General features: G+C 36.6%; 1 protein-coding gene across 2 annotated transcripts in view; it reads right to left on the minus strand.

Annotated features, from left to right (window-relative positions):
* Window positions 1-14222, minus strand: part of LOC309665141 (serine palmitoyltransferase 1-like) — a 94445-nt gene that overhangs the window by 1093 nt on the left and 79130 nt on the right. Inside the window, exons 7-8 of one of the 2 annotated variants that reach the window (XM_082471378.1) lie at window positions 3026-3089; window positions 85-176 (exon numbers count right to left, since the gene is read on the minus strand). In XM_082471378.1, the coding sequence (XP_082327504.1) occupies window positions 3038-3089 (52 nt within the window). In that variant the 3' untranslated portion in view covers window positions 85-176; window positions 3026-3037. Of the gene's footprint in view, window positions 1-84; window positions 177-3025; window positions 3090-14222 lie in introns of those variants that run through there. The other variant, XM_082471377.1, reaches the window with a different exon arrangement.

Genomic DNA, 14222 nt, shown 5'->3' on the forward strand with positions numbered 1-14222 from the left:
CAGGAGAATGGCTTTTAGTTAAGAATGCAGTGGTTTGCATTTACATTAGATTGTTGAAAGCATCCTGTTGCTTTCGAGGCAAAATTCTGAAGGCAGTAGTTTTATTTACTAATTTAAAAAACAGGTTTTACATATAGAAAATCCACTGGAAGGTGTTTTGGATCAGGTAAACAGTTCTGAAGAAAGAAAAGAAAAATGGACTCATTAAGTCAAATTTATGGATATAGTGACTTGACTAGTAAGCAGGAGAGTAAAAATATTAGACAAAATTAAACATCAGATCAATATACCTAGGGTGCACAAACACTGATCACACTCACAAGCTGGCATATTGAGAAAGGGTCTCAGCTATTAGGCCAAGCAACTGCTGTGATCCAGCTTAAGCACAGGCAGATCGGATACACTTTCTCCCAATTCAGGGGTTTTAAGCTAAGATGAGGGGAGTTTAGTCAATAATGAAGTTTTAGTGAAAGCAGCATCAGTAGTTGTCAGCACTTGCCACTGGAAGATAATGTGTGAACAGCAAGTTGAGAAAGAGAAGTATTTCAGTTTTGATGCCAAAACCAATCACTTGAACACATTACTAGATGTAGAAAATGGACTTAAGAGTCTATACTGGTCGATCCACTGCACACTGTCTACATTACCCAGTAATCTTCAGTAGTTGTCAGTATTTCACACACTCTGATCTCTAACACAGCGGGAAGGTCAGATATACTTGTCAAGGTCAAGCTGGATGTCAGTGAAGGACTCAGTGAAAGTGTGAAAATCTTGCAACTTGCTCTCAGATAGATGACCATCAAATGAAACATTTCATGATATGATATATAATAAATGATATATACTATGACATGACATGATTAATGTATCAATACACAAAGGAATGGTAAAAAATACTGATTGATATGATATGATATGACATATAATACAAAATATATGATATGATATGACATGATTGATTTATCAATACAAAAAGGAATGGTAAAAAAAATACTATACATTACAAACTTGAAAAAAGTGTTGCCTGATAATCTCTGGAGACATACTCTATTTTTAATTTCATCCCACATGGCTTCATGGGCTATCATGTCTACACTCTTTTTATTAGGGTAACATTTTTGCTTTTACTCAGTATATGGATAATTTAGCAGTGGTTAAATTTTTTTTATTAAAACACTTTGTATTCAAATTATGAGCAGACTTTATATACAGTTTATTTGTGCGTGTGGATGTCTTCTTTGTTTTATGTCATCCCACTGTGATATCATTTCACCAGTTTCCTACTGAATAGAGTTGGGGAGGTGTACTGATAAGAGATTTAAATCCTAAGCAAAGGGAATCAACGTGCCCAGGCTGAGAAAGTATTTAAGGGAAGATGGATGAACTGAAATCTTACTGGTGGTTTTCACATTTATGAATTTTTACTATATCAAAATATAATAAGTATAAAAAATGGGACTAGGGGAGCTAAGCAAATCTTAGAAAATAAATTCAAGCTACCAATGCACTTACTCTGTTAATCTGTTTGTCCTTCATACAAACAGATGTATGGGTTTGGCTAGAAGACCTGTACTTTTCCATTGATTTCTAAAATTCTAGAATGATGCCTTCCAATTGAAGCTAAATGCTTCCCCCATGCTTCATTTGTCTTGTGAGAGAAAAAAAAAAAAAGCAAAAACAACAACAGCCCTGATGATATCCAGAGGTAAGCCTGGACATAAATACCAAAAGGTATCACAGAATACCAATGCCAAGCAAGATTACTCTGAGATAATGATGAAGTGAGATAAAGTGAAGGCAATTCACAACTGTTTTCTAAGTACAGAAAAAGAAGTCACTGTGCCATCCCCCCAAAATACCAAACACTCCATTCTCTTGGTTAAAATGAGTGACATCTACTTTGTTTCCAGTAATGGCTTTATTTTGACTATAGTCTTCCCTCTTGTAGCTAAAATTTATTGAGATGAATTATAGAATTGCCTTGGCTTTCAGCATCCAATTTAAAGTGGCCCATCACTTTCAGACCCTCTCCCAAGTCACCCAACTAAAGCCCAAATCTTGTAGTAGCTCTTTTCTAACACCCTCTTACTGAGACACCCCAGGATTCCCCATGGTGTGTGTCTTCCCTCACTGCCATGAGTAATAAATCCAACTTGTTCTAGACTAAACTGGTTCCCAGGTGTGTTCCTGGTTGTTTTGGCTGGAGAACATAGACGTTGGAATGATCTCATCCTAACCAGCTAACTCTGGCACCCCGTGGAGAACACCCCCATTCTTCAGCCCTTTCACTAAACACTGCTTACTCCAGAAAGCCTTCTCTACTGCCCCAATGAGGACTGGTCCCCTGTGCTGTGTTGCCTAGACCACTTTGCACTTCTCCCCTGTGACAACCACTGCATATCTTTTTTTTTTTTTTAACATCTTTATTGGAGTATAATTGCTTTACAATGGTGTGTTAGTTTCTGCTTTATAACAAAGTGTATCAGTTATACATATACATATGTTCCCATATCTCTTCCCTCTTGTGTCTCCCTCCTTTCCACCCTCCCTATCCCACCCCTCTATGTGGTCACAAAGCACCGAGCTGATCTCCCTGTGCTATGTGGCTGCTTCCCACTAGCTATCTATTTTACATTTGGTACTGTATATATGTCCATGCCACTCTCTCACTTTGTCACAGCTTACCCTTCCCCCTCCCCATATCCTCAAGTCCATTCTCTAGTAGGTCTGTGTCTTTATTCCCGTCCTGCCCCTAAGTTCTTCATGACCTTTTTTTTTTTTTTTTCTAAGATTCCATATATACGTGTTAGCATACGGTATTTGTTTTTCTCTTTCTGACTTACTTCACTCTGTATGACAGACTCTAGGTCCATCCACCTCACTACACTGAAAGCTCCTTGCAGGCAAGAGAGAGGAGTGAAGCATGTCTCACCACATTGCCAGTACTTACTCTAGTCCCTGATGAAAAGTGTTTATTAAAAGTTTGTTAATTAATGGACACAAGAATTAAAGTTTTCTAACTTACCTTCTGTATAAATCACAGGAGTGTAATGACATCTCTCAAGTAGCCAATATATTTTGAGAAGAATCTGTAAGAATAAAACAGCATTAAAAATTGATGTTTAATAGGGCAAAGAAAATTCCCAATTATTGAATTTATCATTTATTTTATATTTCAAATATGGATATCCTTGTAGGTTTTGAAATTTTTCATTGTAAAATTTAGGTGTTCACAGAATATGGATTAAAAAGCAAATTTACTTCAAGGTATTGTTTCTATTTTGACACAAAGTCATAAAAAAAAAACTATTACCAAAGAAGATGTTTAAAATAATTTAAATATGTGACTTGTAACAGCTACATATATTGTAAATCTACTGTTCTAAAAATAAGGAGCAATTAGCCCTTGTTTACTTTAACATTTAATCTGCTGAACAGTCTGGAGAACCATTTATTTACTAACAAATATATGTAAAATACGGTAGTGAAAAACAACTCCGTGTGCTTTTTTGACTGTTTGAAAATTATATTTGAATTATTGAAAAAACTGAAAATGTTTCAAAACATTATTTGAAAGATGTGTAAAAGAGAGGATAGGAAAATATGCCTGCATATTTATCGCCTAACAATTTAAATTACAAATATGGAGAGTACAAACTTTCAGTTATAAAATGAGTAGTTCTAGAAATTTCATGTACAGCATGGTGACTATAGTTAATAATAATGTACTGTATGCTTGAAGTTTTCTAGAAGAATAGATCTCAAGTGTTCTCACCACACACACAGACACACAGGCACACACGCACACAAAAGATAACTATGGGAAATAATGAATATGTAAATTAGCTTGATTATGGTATGATTTCCTGATTTCACTTTGTGAAATGATTGTGGAATCATTTTCACAATGTGTATGTAGATCAAAACATTATATTGTACAACCTAAAAATATACAATTTTTATTTGTCAATCATACTTCAATAAAGCTGGAAAAAATACACAGACGTATATATACATGTATACATATATATGTTTTGTGTATGTGTATATGCACATACATATGTGTGCGTTTTAGCATCCTTAAATTTGCATTACCTATTCCAGTTTTTGCTGGAAAATACTATTTTTATTGTTCCACAAAACATAGCACACCAAGGTTGATCAGCAGATTTGAATCCCAAGTAACTGTCCTCTCTCTCCAGCAGTTTCTGACAGGTTTGCCTGTCCTTGGGTTTGGTGAATTCCCTCCCTGCTCTCACCTCCACTGGCAGAATCCCCAGCTTACCCCGACCCTCTAGTTACAGCCCTAATCCTCCAAAAATTTCATGAACATAAAGAAAGGTTTCTCCTCAGGAAAACACTGCATGGTTCTACTGTTGACCAACTATGGGTTTATGATATGATCAATTCATGTGATTTGTCTATAAACCTGGAAGGGCAAATTGAATACATTTTATTTTTTCTCAGAATAAGTGAAGGTACACATCAATCTACAATTGAAAATAAAATTTCATTAAAATGTACTTAAAAAAGAACTCCTTGCCTAGCCCTAGATCCCAGAGGTTTTCTCCCAGGATTTTTTCTAAAAGTTTTATAGTATTATATTTTATATTTAATTTTGTGATCCATTTTTGAGTTAATTAGTGTGAAAGGGGTGAAGTTTGGGTTGAGTTTTTTTAGCCTGTGGACATCCGTTTTCTCCAGCATCATTTGTTAAAAAGACTAGGCTTCCTCTCTCAGAACGAAATTAGTAAAGTGAAAAAAAAAATGAAACGTAAAACTGAAAGTGAAGATTTTTATTCTTTGTAAAAAAGTTTTAATATCTCTCCGTTAATAAACAAATAACAATTTATGGATAGAGTTATGTTAAACAATAATTTTGCAATTGAATCATGCTCAAAATCAACCCACCAAGTTTGAGAAAAAGACCTCGTTAACTGAACCGCTATGGAGACCAGCACAACTCCCAGGTATATTGGTGAATTTGAGAGAGAACTTGATAGCACATGGCCGCAGTTTACTTGGCTGAGTGCCACCTGCATAGGCACAAATGACCCAGTTCTGAAACTCATCTGGCTCCTGAGCAAACGAAATGTAAAGGACTATGTATTAGTTTCCTATTGATGCATAACAGATTACCACAAGCTAAGTGGCTTCAAATAACACCCATTTATTAACGAATAGTTTACAGCAGGCTGGATTCAATGGTCAGAGTATCATAAGGCTGAGAGGAAGGTGTTAGCAAGGCAGATTCCTTGTCTGGAGGCTCTAGGAAGACATCTGCCTCTAGGCTCATTTAGGTTGTTATACGGTTCCTTGCTGTTGGAAGTGTTAGGTCCCTTATTTTCTGGCTGTCACCCAGAGTCCTTTCTCAGCATCTTAAGACCACCCACATTCCTTTTCATGTGTTTTCCTCTGCCTTCAAGCCAGCAATGATCTATCAAGTCACCTTGTACATCAAATCTCTCTGACCTTCTCTTCTGCTGCCAGATGGAGCAAACTCTGTATGCAAAGTGCTTACCTGATTGGGTCCAGTCCACCTGGATAAACTCTATGTATTAAGATCAATCCATTCAGTTTTAACTACAACTGCAAATTCTCTTCACAGCAGTATCCAGATTAGTGTTTGAATGAAGAATCAGAGAACAGGAATCTTGGAAGACCAGGTTTAGAAATCTTCCTACTATAAGCCTGTAATGAGTTAAGTGCATTTAAGCCCTTCTGGGATTTCCCAGAGGGGTCTTGTAGTCGATGATGAAACATTCTAGTTAGTTACCATGTGATATTTACACATTAATCCTCTACATCTTCCTGGGACCTGCGATGTCCTCCAGCTCTTCCACATTCATCAGGTTCCATAAAGTTCCTCAAAGGCACTACCATCCTCACCTCGTGTGGCCGAAAATTCCACCAGTGGCAAAGCAGGAGATTCCTTGAGGTGCCCCTTGATGAGGGGCAGGAGAGAGGACATGGTCTTCTTTTCTGCTTTGGTTTACAAAATTTAAAGACGTATCAAAATTTCAGAGCTTTTGTTGACAGTTTTTTTGTTTTCACGTCTAACTCTTTGTCCTCTCCTCCATGGGGCTCAGGCATCAATGAATGGACCTGGTCCAGGTGATGAATCTAACTAACAGGAACAACCAGGAGTTGATCCGGACCAGACCTCCTCTAAGATGTCTAAGTTTTGGTCTCACTTTAACTCACGACCAATAACTTCACAAGGGCCCTCATTGTTGCCCAACAATTCTAACATATTCCTTTGTCCGTTCACTCTCTCATGCTCCTAAATTATTTCATACTTCACATCTTCTCTTTCTGAAAACTTCCCAAGTCTCCTCCTCAGTGACCACCCTCAGCTGATGACTTGCTTCTGCTGACTAAAAACAATTGCACAGCGTGAGAGTTGTGAGTTAAGTTTTATCTGGGGCAAAATGAGGACTATAGCCTGGGAAACAGCATATCGAATAGCTCTGAGAAAGTGCTCCAAAGAGGAAGTGGGGAAGGTCAGTATATATGTGATTTTGGTGAAGGGGGAGTACATGCAATCAAGCAGATATTTTTTGCAGAAGGTTCTGCTAGTTTCGTGAAGGTTACTGCTAGTCATGAGGAGCAGACATCACCATGAAGAATTTTTTAGTGCTTTTCTAAATATGAGGAGATGCAAGAATTGGGCTCATAAAATCATCTCCTGAAAATATCTAACTGTCTAAGGACCTGTTCTGCCAGTTTTTTCCAGAGCACAGAGTGCCTCATTTCTGATCTCCACCCTGAATTCCTTTCAGGGCGTGTTGAAGGTCAGCAGATGCAGTGGCTCATAATTTAATTTTTGTAGAGGTAGATGGCAAGTGCCAATTTGTATGTGACATTTCCATAGGCCTGAGAAGACAGAAGCAATCGGAAGGCAACTTCCCTATTTTCCCCACATCTGCCCACCTACAGGCCATTGTGTCCATGCACCCTGCCTTCCCTCCTGACACAGTGGATTCACCGTCCATGCCCCGTTCAGAGACCAAACCTTCCACTTTGCACCAGAATCTATCTACTCTCTCCAACAAAAAGATACAAGGCAGTATACTGCCCCAGATATTCAACACCACCACCTCATGGATAAACAATACAAATTTTATTTAATCATTACAATCAGCATACAATGGTACCATACTTTTTGCATCTTAAAAAATAAATACAGAATACCTCTTTTGACCTCCATATCCACCTCTAAATACTCCTCCATTTCTCTTCTCCAACTTACATATATACTTGAAATTTTCTTTTTTTAAATTGAGGTACAATTGACATAGAACATTATATTAGTTTCAAGTATACAACATAATGATTCAATATTTACATATATTGCAAAATGATCACCACAACAGATCTAGTTAGCATCCATCACCATACACAAGAATTTTTTTCTTGTGATGAGAACTTTTTTTTTTTAAATTTATTTTCTTTTGGCTGTGCTGGGTCTTTGTTGCTGCATGTGGGCTTTCTCTAGTTGCAGCAGGCAGGGACTTCTCATTGCGGTGGCTTCTCTTGTTGTGGAGCACGGGCTCTAGGCACGTGGGCTTCAGTAGTTGCAGCATGTGGGCTCAGTGGTTGTGGCACATGGGCCCTAGAGCGCGCAGGCTTCAGCAGTTGCAGCACGTGGGCTCTAGGGCACACGGGCTCAGTAGTTGTGGCTCACTGGCTTAGTTGCTCCAAGGCACGTGGGATCTTCCCGGACCAGGGATTGAACCCATGTCCCCTGCATTGACAGGCGGATTCTTAACCACTGCGCCACCAGGGAAGTCCTGATGAGAACTTTTAAGATCTACTCTCTTAGCAACTTTCAAATACGCAGTACAGTATTATTAACTGTAGTCACCATGCTGTACATTACATCCCTATGACTTAATTATTTTATAGCTGAAAATAAATTTTATTTTAAATGAATTTTATTTTATAGCAGATGCAAACTATTATATACAGGATGGATAAACAACAAGGTCCTACTGTATAGCACAGGGAACTATACCCAAGCACAGGGAACTATATCCAATCTCCTGGGATAAACCATAATGGAAAATAATATTTTTAAAAATGTCTCTATGTGTATAACTGAGTCACTTTGCTGTACAACAGAGATTGGCACAACATTGTATATCAACTAGACCACAATTAAATAAATAAATAAATAAATAGGATGGCAAAGAGTAGAAATCAATCAGTCTCCTTCCTTTATTTTTAAAAGTAAGCATGCTGTTATGTTAAACAAAATTCAAAATTGAAATTATGTAAAAATTTCTACAGAATTCATTCTGCAGAAGCGGCTGAGGAAATAACAAGCATGGCAGCCATAGCAATACAATAAAATATGAGTCCTATGGGACCACAGAGCTCTTGCTATCATTAGCAGTTGAGCAGAAGCGGAGAGTCAACATCAAATAGCAGCTACCTGGATCTGTAATAGCTAAAATAATACTCATATGATTATAAATATAAATATCACAGGGGAGAGAAATGGGCGTGGGTTTAATAAATTGAAATTCAAGTATAATTCCAGAATGAAAACCAATTCCTTAGGACTGATTATGGCAAGATAGTTGTACTTTATATACTTCATCTTTTGGTACATTATTAGAAACTTGTGCAAACATCAGAGCACCTTATTACTTTTCCAGCACAAGAATTATTGATTATAAGAGACACCATTAATACTTTAAGAGGACTAAAAGAGGAAAAGTAAATACTAGATTAAATATGCACTTTAATTTTAAAATTCATACTGACTAGTAAGTATGAAATAGTAAGTATGAAGAACATGTCTAACCACTGAAGGATCACAGCAACAATCTCAACATACTGATTAGTAATTAGACTATTTTAGTAGCTTCAGTCAGGGTGAATACCACATTACAAAAGGCACATTAATGAACAAATGTAGCTCTAGAGGAAAACAAACAGGAGATGAGGATTCTGAAAATTTTTCCTTAGAATTCAATGGCCATGTCTAAGATTGGCTGAGAGTATAAGACCTAAAGGAGGAGTAGTAACATATGGAAGTAAGATCCAACTAGCTAAGAAAAGATAGGTGAATACCACGGACATTGGTTTTCAAAGAGGGATGTTTGTAATGAACCCAGACTCTCCTGGTCTGCCTGGAGCCCTCTCAGCAGAGTTGGACAACACTTGCAGGATGCTATACAAAACAACATCTGTGGCACAGAAAGTTTAACTAGAGGACTGACATGTGTGTGACCAGAGGACATGCATTTAAGAGGGACTTTAAGGATATCTAGTGTGACTCCACAATTCCATGGATGAGTTAACCAAGGCCCAAGGAAGAGAATAATAATGCAGTTGATAAGTAGCTGGGCTTGGTCTAATCCAACTTTGCAAATTTAGTGATAAGACTAAAATTCTAGAGGGTCACCACTTTTCATTCTGAGAGCCTTGAATTTCAAACTCAGAGCTGTTTTTTCTCAGGAGATGGGTTCTCAGGCAGCTGCTTCCTGAAGAACATACACTGCTAATAAAAGACTAATACACAATTAAACATTCTAGCAGTCCTCATTTATTTGGCTTACATCCTCATATTCCCCTTTAATATTTTTAGACACTATCAAGGTTTACAATCCTAATCCAGTATAAACTGTAAACACACACATATACATACACAGACAGGAAGTTTCTTTCAGAAGTTTCGTAATTTTCTACGGTCTTTATTACAAAACTGTATCCCATGAAGTGCACAGCTTGGGAAGTCAACGGCATTTCCTTTCTAAATCCCTCTTTGTTAAGTCATGCCTTTAAGTGCACTTATAGCACCAAACTCAGGGCTATTAAAGGCAAATTGATAATTTTTCACGCTGAAATCTATCTATACTTACCCACCTATTTTTACTTTTACCATGGTGGTACTCTCCAAAACTTTGAAGTCACTCAAGCTGATTTTTCCCAGAAGGAACTCATTCTATTAGTAAATGTTAATGCCAAGAATATAGATAATCACAACAAAAAGAATAAAATACCTAGGAATAAACCTACCTAAGGAGGCAAAAGACCTGTACTCAGGAAACTGTAAGATACTGATGAAATAAATCAAAGATGACACAAACAGATGGAGAGATGTACCATGTTCTTGGACTGGAAGAAGAAATATTGTGAAAATGACTATACTACCCAAAGCAATCTACAGATTCAATGCAATCCCTATCAAATTACCAATGGCATTTTTTACAGAACTAGAACAAAAAATCTTAAAATTTGTATGGAGACAAAAAAGACCCCAAATAGCCAAAGCAGTCTTGAGGGAAAAATACGGAGCTGGAGGAATCAGACTCCCTGACTTCAGACTATACTACAAAGCTACAGTCATCAAGACAATATGATACTGGCACAAAAACAGAAATACAGATCAATGGAACAAGATAGGAAGCCCAGAGATAAACCCACGCACCTATGGTCAACTAGTCTATGACAAAGGAGGCAAGGATATACAGTGGAGAAAAGACAGCCTCTTCAATAAGTGGTGTTGGGAAAACTGGACAGCTACATGTAAAAGAATGAAATTACAACACTTCCTAACACCATACACAAAAATAAACTCAAAATGGATTAAAGACCTAAATGTAAAACCAGACACTATAAAACCCTTAGAGGAAAACATAAGCAGAACACTTTTTGACATAAATCGCAGCAAGATCTTTTTTGATCCACCTCCTAGAGTTATGAAAATAAAAACAAAAATAAACAAATGGGACCTAATGAAACTTAAAAGCTTTTGCACAGCAAAGGAAACCATAAACAAAACAAAAGGACAACCCTCAGAATGGGAGAAAATATTTGCAAATGAAGCAATTGACAAGGGATTAATCTCCAAAATATACAAACAGCTCATGCAGCTCAATATCAAAAAAACAAATAACTCAATCAAAAAATGGGCAGAAGACCTAAACAGACATTTCTCCAAATAAGACATACAGATGGCCAAAAAGCACATAAAAAGATGCTCAACATCACTAATTATTAGAGAAATGCAAATCACAACTACAAAGAGGTATCACCTCACACTGGCCAGAATGGCTGTCATCAAAAACCTACAAACAATAAATGCTGGAGAGGGTGTGGAGAAAACGGAACCCTCCTACACTGTTGGTAGGAATGTAAACTGGTACAGCCACTATAGAAAACAGTATGGAGGTTCCTTAAAAAACTAAAAATAGAGCTACAATATAATCCATCAATCCCCCTCCTGGGCATATACCCAGAGAAAACCATAATTTGAAAAGATATGTGCACCCCAATGTTTTTTGCAGCACTATTTACAATAGCCAGGACATGGAAGCAACCTAAATGTCCATCAACAAAGGAATGGATAAAGAAGATGTGATATATACACAATGGAATATTACTCAGCCATAAAAAAGAACAAAATAATGTCATTTGCAACAACATGGATGGACCTAGAGATTGTCATACTGAGTGAAGTAAGCCAGACACAGAAAGACAAATATCATATGATATCACTTACATGTGGAATCTAAATAAATGATACAAATGAGCTTATTTACAAAATATAAGTAGAGTCACAGATGTAGAAAACAAACTTGTGGTTACCAGGGGATAAGGGGGGGGGAGGAATAAATTGGGAGACTGGTATTGACATATACACACTATTATATATAAAAGAGATAACTAATAAGAACCTGCTGTGTAGCACATGGAATGCTACTCAATACTCTGTAATGGCCTATATGGGAAAAGAATCTTAAAAAAAAAAAAAAAGTGGATACATGTATATATATAACTGATTCCCTTTGTTGTACACCTGAAACTAACACAACATTGTAAATCAACTATATTCCAATAAAAGATTTTAAAAAAGAACATAGGTAAATTGCTCTCCTCAAGAACCTTTATACTTTTTAAATTATTTCATACTACATGACAGTTAGTAATAGCAAAGAAAAGTGATTTCAGTTACCCCACAAATTGGTACTATAGTGCCGTGAAGACACTTGATTGACTAGGATGTTAGTGCAGTGTAATTTTCTGATTAATTAAAATATCTAGGTTTCTTAAAGTTATATATTTAATGTAGCCAATAAACGGGTGATAGACACTAAATTTAATAAAAGAGGAGAAAATCAGGATCTCCAATACAGGGAAACCAAAATGGTTTAAAAAGTTACCATGCATTACTATTAAGATTAAACCTCAAGGGAATGAAGTCAGGGAAGATAGTGAAGTTGGAAGCACCAAGAATTCATCTCTCTACCTGGACAGCAACTGTACTAGGAGAAACTATCAGAGGTGGATATTTTGGAACTTTGGAGTTTATTTGAACACTTGTAACTTCAAGGGGATAGCTTGGCTAGGACATTTTCATTAATTTTGGTTTATTTCAACCATTAGGGTGGTTGCAGCTACTCAGCCCCCTACCCCAGCCCCATACCAGACAGCTGTGAAGAACGTAACCCAAATTTCTGGAGCAGCTTCTTCTGGAGCCAGGGTGGCCAATAAGATCCTTGTCATCCACATGTAGGTTCTTGGTTCTAACTGTGAACTACTGCTCTCACTGCTGAAGTGTGGATATGGAGGCTGGCCACCAATGTTCCAACTTCCACCAGCTGAAGTAATTTCCAGGAGATTTAAAAGAGCCACCTGTTTTTTTGTTTGCTTGCTTTTTGTTTGTTTGTTTGTTTTTGATATTCAAAAGCAACTATGTATATGGGGGAATTTAGAAAGCCACCATGCATACCTAGGGAAATATGGAGCTCAGAAAAGACATGCAGAAGATCTTAAGCTTTTACTCCAATACAGAGACACCTTATAGCAACTTTTTAAAGTACCAAACTCTGAGGAAAAGGGAAAATCTGATTTCCCCAGTTTCCATGTTATCAAATTCAAAAGTCCAATTTTCAATAAAAAAACAACAAGGCATACAAAGAAACAAGAATGCATAGCTGATTCAAAGAGGCAAAATAAAGCAACAGAAAATGTACCTGAGGAAGCATAGATGTCAAAATTACTAGACAAAGATTTTAAAACAACTGTTTTAAAGACACTCAAAGAGCTAAAAGGAAGACATGGACAAAGGAAAATAATATATTAAAAAATATCAATGAAGAGATTAAATTATTTTCAAATAGAACCAAAAAGAAATTTTGATGCTGAAAAGTACAATAACTGAAATGAAAAATACCTCAAAAGGGTTAAAAAGCAGATTTGTGCAAGTGGAAGAATAAGTGAACATAAAGAAAGAACAACTGAAATTATCAAGTCTAAGGAACAGAAAGAAAAAAGAATGAAGAAAATTGAACAGAGCCTAAGAGACCTGTGAAACACCATCAAGTGGACCAACATAGGCGTTGTGGGAATGCCATCAGGAGAAGAGAGAGAGAAAGGAACGAAATGAATAACGCCTGAAAACCCCCCAAATTTAAAGGACTGAAATTGCAATAAATGCATCTACAAATCCAAGAAGCTCAAAAACTCCAAATAGAATAAACTCAAAAATACTCACACTGAGATACATTATAATCAAAATGTTGAAAGACAGAGACAAAGAGACAATCTTGAAAGCAGCAAGAGAGAAGTGACTCATCACATACAAGTGATCCGCAATGAGGTTATCTGTCAATTTCTCATCAGAAAGCTTGAAGGCCAGAAGTCAGTGGGTTGATATACTCAATATGCTTAAAGGAAAAAAAACTGTCGATGGGCAACTTTATATCCAATAAAGCTACTCTTCAAAAATGAGGGAGAAATGACACCCCTAGATTTTAAAAAGCTGAGGGAGGTCATTACCACTAGACCTTCCCTCCAAGAAATGTTAAAGGGAGTGCTTCAGGTTGAAATGAAAGGAAGATAGTAACTTGAAGCCATATAAAGAAATTAGGGTAAAGGTAAATGCATGGGCAACTGTAAAAGCTACTATTACTATAATTTTGGTTGAGCCTGACTTTTATTTTCTAAAGGGTTTAAAATACAAATGCATAAAAATTATTAATCTATTTTATTGTATACAAAATGTGTAATGATGTAATCTATGACATTACTAACAGAAACTGAGGGTGGTGTGGTATAATAGTAGAGCTTTTTTATGTCACTGAAGTTAAGTTGGCATCAATTCAAATTAGATTATTATAACTTTGGGATATTAAATATAATACCCATGGTAACCACCAAGAAAATATCTATAGGATATACGTATAAAGAATTGAGAAGAGAATTGA

This window comes from Balaenoptera physalus (assembly GCF_965194825.1).
Source record: "Balaenoptera physalus genome assembly, chromosome: 7".
Lineage (NCBI taxonomy): Eukaryota > Metazoa > Chordata > Mammalia > Artiodactyla > Balaenopteridae > Balaenoptera > Balaenoptera physalus.